At 33.2% G+C, this 6939-nt stretch overlaps 1 protein-coding gene across 1 annotated transcript; it reads left to right on the forward strand.

Annotated features, from left to right (window-relative positions):
• Positions 1–419: 419 nt before the first annotated feature.
• LOC143635608 (uncharacterized) lies at positions 420–6248 on the forward strand. The gene is made up of 8 exons (XM_077103395.1): positions 420–602; positions 676–752; positions 835–1441; positions 2016–2195; positions 2306–2520; positions 2599–2695; positions 2800–3137; positions 6188–6248. The coding sequence occupies exons 1-8, from the start codon at positions 420–422 to the stop codon at positions 6246–6248; spliced, it is 1758 nt and encodes a 585-aa protein (XP_076959510.1).
• Positions 6249–6939: the final 691 nt, after the last annotated feature.

Genomic DNA, 6939 nt, shown 5'->3' on the forward strand with positions numbered 1-6939 from the left:
CTTATATGGTTTAATTATGTTACAATGGTGATTTCCAAGATGGACAAGTTTTGGATGACAACGAATAGAAACAAAAAGGTTTATATGGATGGAGTTCAAATTTTATACATTATGATGTCACCAATTTAAAGAAATCGAGCAATAAGCCAATAAAAAAAATACAGTGTCCACGTCAGACTTGTTTAAACTACATATCACTTAGTCTGGACAATGTGAAACATCACTTATTCAAACATGGCATAGATCAAAACTATACCATATGGTCTAAGCATGGAGAAAAGTATATATCACTCAGTCTGGACGATGTGAAACATCACTTATTCAAACATGGCATAGATAAAAAATATACCATATGGTCTAAGCATGGAGAAAAGTATGAGCCCCAAATTAGTTATCTGGTTTTGGATGACAACTATGAAATGCACACAACGGATTTTACTTCGGAATTACCAACTGATGCCGCCCAAACAGTAAATACGGTTGAAGCTACAGAAGAAAACTTCACGGATGACCGTGATTATGCAAAGTTCGTAAAACTAATTGAAGATGCTGAGAAGCCAGTTTACAAAGGCTGTCCCGACTCCACGAAGTTGTCTGCGCCGGTACAACTTTTAACGTGAAGAGCAAGCACGGAGTTTCGGATGAATGCTTTACATAATTTATTCTTGTATTTAGAAGATGCTACCAGAAGGTAATGAAATGGCTAGTAGTACATATGAGGTTAAGAGAACATTCAGAGCAATGGGGGTCAGGTAATAACAAAATACACGCCTACATTCTTTACAGGGGACTGTACAAAAAATATGAAGTATGTCCCACTTGTGAAAAATCAAGATGGAAGGAAGATGATATTAAAAAAGTAACATACAATAAAATTCCAGCAAAAGTATTATGGTACTTTCCCTTAATTCCACAGATTAAACAACTTTTTCAGTCACCGACGATTGCACGACATTTGAGATGGCACACAAAAAGTAGAATAAAGGACGGTGTTTTACGTCACCCGGCGGATTCACCCGCAAGGTTTACGCTACATGCTGTTGTCTTATGGACCATAAACGATTATCCCGCCCTTGGTACACTTTGTGGTTGTCCATATAGTGGCTTCTTTGGTTGTGTAGTTTGTGGTAAGGAAAGAAACTGTGTTAGACTAAGAAGATCAAATAAGCAAAGCTATGGTGGCCACAGACGGTATCTACCTTATGACCACCCGTTCAGAAAGAAAAATAAGGGATTCGATGGAACACAAGAGTTTCAAAGTGAACCAATACCTAAGAACGGGTTAGAAATATATAACGAGATGCAATATTGTATAAAAAATTGGGGTAAGGGTCACAAGAACAATGCATCGGCCATGAAACAAGTTTTGAATGGGAGAGGTGGGAAAATAAAAAAACAAAGGGAACAAAAGAATCAAATACAACAGAAGAAAGCAGCAACGGTAAACCAATCTGGAAGAAATTTAATATTTGGTATCAGAAACTTAGATATTGGCGGTTTAATTCTGTCAACCATTGTATAGATTTTATGCATATTGAAAATAATGTGGCAGAGAGTCTGATTGGAACACTGTTAAACATTCCTGGAAAGACGAAAGATGGATTGGAGGCTCGACTCTATCTGAATGATATGGACTTAAGGACAGAGTTAACACCTAAGAGAGACGACACAAACATTAAGCTCCGCTTGCGAGTTACACATTAACAACAGAGGAAAAAGAAAATTTTTGCGACACGTTGTACAAGTTAAGGGCCCCACAAGGGTATTGTTCAAATTTTGCTAGTTTGGTTAGTCTAAAGGACAGGAAGCTAATAGAACTTAAAACACACGACTATCACATGCTTATGCAACAGTTTTTGCCCCTTGAAATACGATCTATTACGCCACAACCCACAAGATATGTTATAATAAGGTATTGTTCTTATATTTATGTTCATATCACCATATCACTCCTTAAATTTGGGTAAGTTGGAATAAAGCATGTGGTTACGTGACCGTATTCTTTTTTATTTCAGGTTCTCTTTTTTTTCAAATCAATTAGTAGCAAGGAGATTGAGCTCGAGGAGGTTGAAAAATTGGAGGCAGATTTGTTTGTGACATTGTGCCTTCTCAAGAAATACTTCGCTCCATCGTTTTTTGATGTTATGGTTCATTTAACCGTGCACATTGCTAGGAAAGTTAAGTTATGTGGTCCCGTATGCTTTCGGTGGATGTATCCATTTGAAAGGTCTATGAAGGTTATTAAGGGGCACATGCGAAACAAAAATAAGCAGAAGGATGCATTGCTAAACAAAATGTTGCTAAGGAGAAGATTAAGTTCTTGAGCGAATTCAAAAAAGACTTGAAGACTAGTATTCCTAATAGTTTGAGGAACTCGATTGAAAATAAGAATAGAGCAAGTAATAAAGACGGAGTCCCACTATCAACGGGCAAATATTTGGACGACATTTCTTCAGATCTGTTTGTGAAAGCACATTTTTATGTGCTGCAAAATACATCCGAAATTGTTCCTTATATCAAGTAAGTATTATGTACATGGATTATATTATTTTATTTTCTACTACACGGTGTATAAAATTCGTCAATATTTATTTATAGTCGGCACATGTCATTTCTTGAACAACAAAATCCTGACAAGAAAACAACATGGCTAGAGAAAGAGCACAAAAAGTTTGGTATGTGGTTACGATATGAGGTACGCACGTATACTACATATTTCATAACGGCCTTACTAGTTAAATATTTATTATATTTGATCACATGGAATTGAAGTTCACCCTTTTAGTATATATGTATCAGGTTGAGAGAGAGTTCGTGGAATCGCGAGAAAGTATATCAGAGACCGTAATGTGGATTTCATATGGACAAAATAGAAACGGATTGAGCTACGAATTCTATGACATCAACGGATTTACATTTCGTACAAAATCTCGAGAAGTTAAAGTACACCAGATGAGTGGGGTTAGTGTAGTAGCAAATGACTTGCACATTTCTAGAGAAGTTAAAGCCTACACCGAGACAAGCTATTATGGGGTTTTACAGGACATATGGGTACTTGATTACCATTTTAGAAAAATCCCGCAGTTCAAGAGTGACAGGGTTGATAATAAAAAAGGGGTAAAGAAAGACGACATTGGGTACACATTGGTTAAACTTAGTATATTAGGACACAAGAATGATTCTTTCATATTGGGCTCACAAGCACGATAAGTTTTTTATGTGACAAACCAGCTGGAAAAAAAATGTCAATAGTAATCAAGAATACTCCAACAACTTATACGCATGCGTACGAAGATGAGGAGTTTAGTACGGTGATTAGTTATGAGAACGAAAATGTATTGCCCCCTGTAGACAAAAAAGATTTGTGGAAGGATTCCTGAGATGACTATTACCGCGATGACGGTCGGGATTTAATTATACGTACTAAGGTATGGATTTCTTTCTAATCTACTGATGCATATGTTAAATATGAAACGTTAAGTTGTCAACATGGTGTAGCTAACGCTTACATTTGATTGTATCAGGCACAAGTGGACCCTTTTTGATTATCACGGACGTCGACCATTGGCCGTTACTTAATATTAGACTAGTATAACATAGTTGTAATATATTATGTAATATTTTCTCATTATTTGTTGAGTCTCATTATTATGTAATATTTTCTCATTATTTGTTGAATTTCATTATTAATTATTATGTAAATACGCTTAAATTTGGATTTGAAAAGATATGGTATATTAAGCTATTTATAAAGGTGATTGGAAGTTATAGGTACTAGATCATCATTGAATGATTTTCGGCTTGCAATGTAGCCGTAATTCATAGCCATGCACACATTAACCTAAGTGATTTGATTTATATCATAATTACCTAGGAAGTATAAAAGACAATATTAAATTGACAATAATATCTTATTTTCTTCATATAAAAGACAATATTTTATAGAATTTGAACAATAAAATACTAACACTAACACAAAGAGATCATTAGTATTAATTTTTAGTCACCACTACTAAAATGGAAAAATACCATATTAGACTTATACCAAACATAAAATAAAGTTAGATGATTATTTTAAATTAACAACATCAGGCCAACCATTAACATAAACTAAAACCATATCAAAGCTTAATTTCATTTATATAATTAATTAGTAGATACAAAAAGTTAATGTCCATAAATATATAATCTTATATAAACATAAAATATCTAAACAATATAAATAGTGAACAGTGATTGGTCTTCACTCCAGTTGAAACTGACCCTCAACCCGACATCCAGCAAGTTCTCGTCCAAAAAGTCTCCCCACTTACGAACCTTGTAATGACGCGACTGATAATACGCATCATTCCGGTGAGCAACTATTTCAAAAATATCCGCATTATCACCAAGTTTGACTTCAATATGAAGTTCCTAGACCAGATGTCGTGCCGGTTCACAAATGCAACCGATAGTTTATGCAATATTGAAACAAAATTTCAAGTATAAATTAACTTATTATACAATAATGTTTTATTGAAATTATTGTAAATAAGAGAATACTTATAACTTACTAGAGAACCCCTAATCACCCGCTTGAAGGTGTAATCGTATTCGAGAACTTGCACATTCGTGTAGTATTCTAGAGTAAATCCAAAAGTACATGCATAAATATCAAATAGTATGATCAAACTCTAAAAAATCAAATTTGGATTCATACAATAGATTGTATAATTAATAACTAACCTAATTCATGTATTAACACATTCATTTTACGCAAAACGCAAATAGAAAAGATGACGAAATCGTGCATGGTTGAATACACTGGTTATTCATAAATCAAACTTGTAAAGCATGAAATACCTTCGTTATGGTATAGATGCGTGAAGGATATCGGCATGATCTTGAATTGTTTTGAAAACTGACTTGGGCTATAACAGGGATGACGAAAAGGCGCTTACATAACGACTTATATATCGTGTTTTGAACAAAAAGGCCCAATTAATCATCTTTTAAGGAATATGGCCCATTGAATAACATTATATAGTCTTTAGTCGCACATTAAAATTAAAACTGTCACTATAATCACACCTAATCAATTATTAATATCTTTACACACCTAATAAAAATAAAAATTATAATCCGGATAATAAATTTCTATAAGGACATGAATTGTTTTTATAGTCACTATTGTTTAACCTTTAGTCCCATTGTTACATAAATACATGACCCTAACAAACTTTTAGTCACACTCTTTTGTAAAGACTGAAACTGTGACTATAAACTACTAAGACAACACACTAACGTTTTCATAAAGAATGTAATTAAAGAATGTAATGCTCACATGTTGACTAAAAAGTACTTACACTTCACAAACATATCCTTACTAATGAACATTTAGTCATACCTAACAAGTGAACAATTAGCATATTTTACTTCTAGTCACAAGTTGTATGCATCTACCATCATCAAAATATATATTTTGTCACACATCCAAATTCGAGATGTCACCAAAAAGTAATTATACATCAATAACGATGATTGTGTATTGAACATTTAGTCACACCTAACAAAGTGAGCAATTAGCATATTTTACTTCTAGTCACAATTTCTATGCATTTACCATCACCAAAATATATATTTTGTCACACATCCAAATTGGAGATGTCACCAAAAAGTAATTATATTACAATACCGATGATTGTCTATTGAACATTTAGTCACGCCTAACAAAGTTAACAATTAACATATTTTACTTCTAGACACATATTGTATGCATTTACAATCACCATAATATATATTTTTTCACACATCCTAACTAGAGATGTGACTATAAATTAATTACACTTCACTAACATTTTCTTAGGAATGAACATTTAGTTACACATAAACTAGTCTTATACTAGTGGAGTTACTGTTGTCACGTTTTCCAATGCTGAGGGACAAACTGGTTATTCAGTATTAATTAATAACATTCCCTTTATATACTTTTGTACTTAAAATGGCACATGCACATTATTTTGTTCATATCTTTTAGTTCAGATTTTCTCTCTCGGTGTTAACTATCAAGGTAAGTCTGCAGGTTTTTATATTACATGCATGTATATGATAGTCTAGAAGTTGGACTGTTTAGATTATACACGGTTTGAAGCATCAATGTGTATATTGTTGTGTGTGATAATTAACTGTGTTGATTCTGTTGTTACAGATCGATGAAGATTACTGATGTAGAGGAGGATGACATGGAAGATGATAAAGTGCTGATTTAGTCATGGATTTTAAGGAAAGAACGAAAGGAAGATCGCAAGATTTTGGTTTAAGTCTAATATCCATGAGATGGTGGATTATTTCTCATAATATCATATGTCCGAATCTCAGATAGATGATGTGAATCTATGATGGTGTATCCGTAAAAATTTTATTCACCATCATTATTATATATTCAACCGAGGTCAACAAACCGGATCTTCGGATGGCTAGGGTGCTGCCAAGACATCCATGGGCAATTTGATAGATCCAAAGTTTCAAGTTAACACGACCGAGGTTTACTATATCATTAGTCAGGCTAAATCAAGTTTAGGAATTGAGTTTGTAATTTAGGTCTAGCATTATCCAAGGGGTAGTTTGTTAGAGCATTTTTGTCCAATGCTAGATCAAGTGAGCATAATGTGTCATTTGTATTTTGTAAAGGGCTAAACTATTAATAGATAAAAGTATGTAAAGTGAAATGTATAAGTCTAAGAGCGTATAAGAAATATACTGAATGTTAAGAGTGAATGTGTTGTGACTATTTCATGTTATAATTCCGCTATACCATATAGAATAGTAAACATAAACGTTTCAGTATATCCAAAAGTACATGCATAGATATCAAATAGTTTGATCAAACTATAAGAAATCAAAATTGGATTCATATAATAGATGGTATAATTAATAACCTTTCATTTATTAACTACATTC

This window comes from Bidens hawaiensis, unplaced genomic scaffold (genome assembly GCF_021521415.1).
Source record: "Bidens hawaiensis isolate Kalapana, Puna unplaced genomic scaffold, B.hawaiensis_p1.1 tig00007614_1, whole genome shotgun sequence".
Taxonomy (NCBI): domain Eukaryota; kingdom Viridiplantae; phylum Streptophyta; class Magnoliopsida; order Asterales; family Asteraceae; genus Bidens; species Bidens hawaiensis.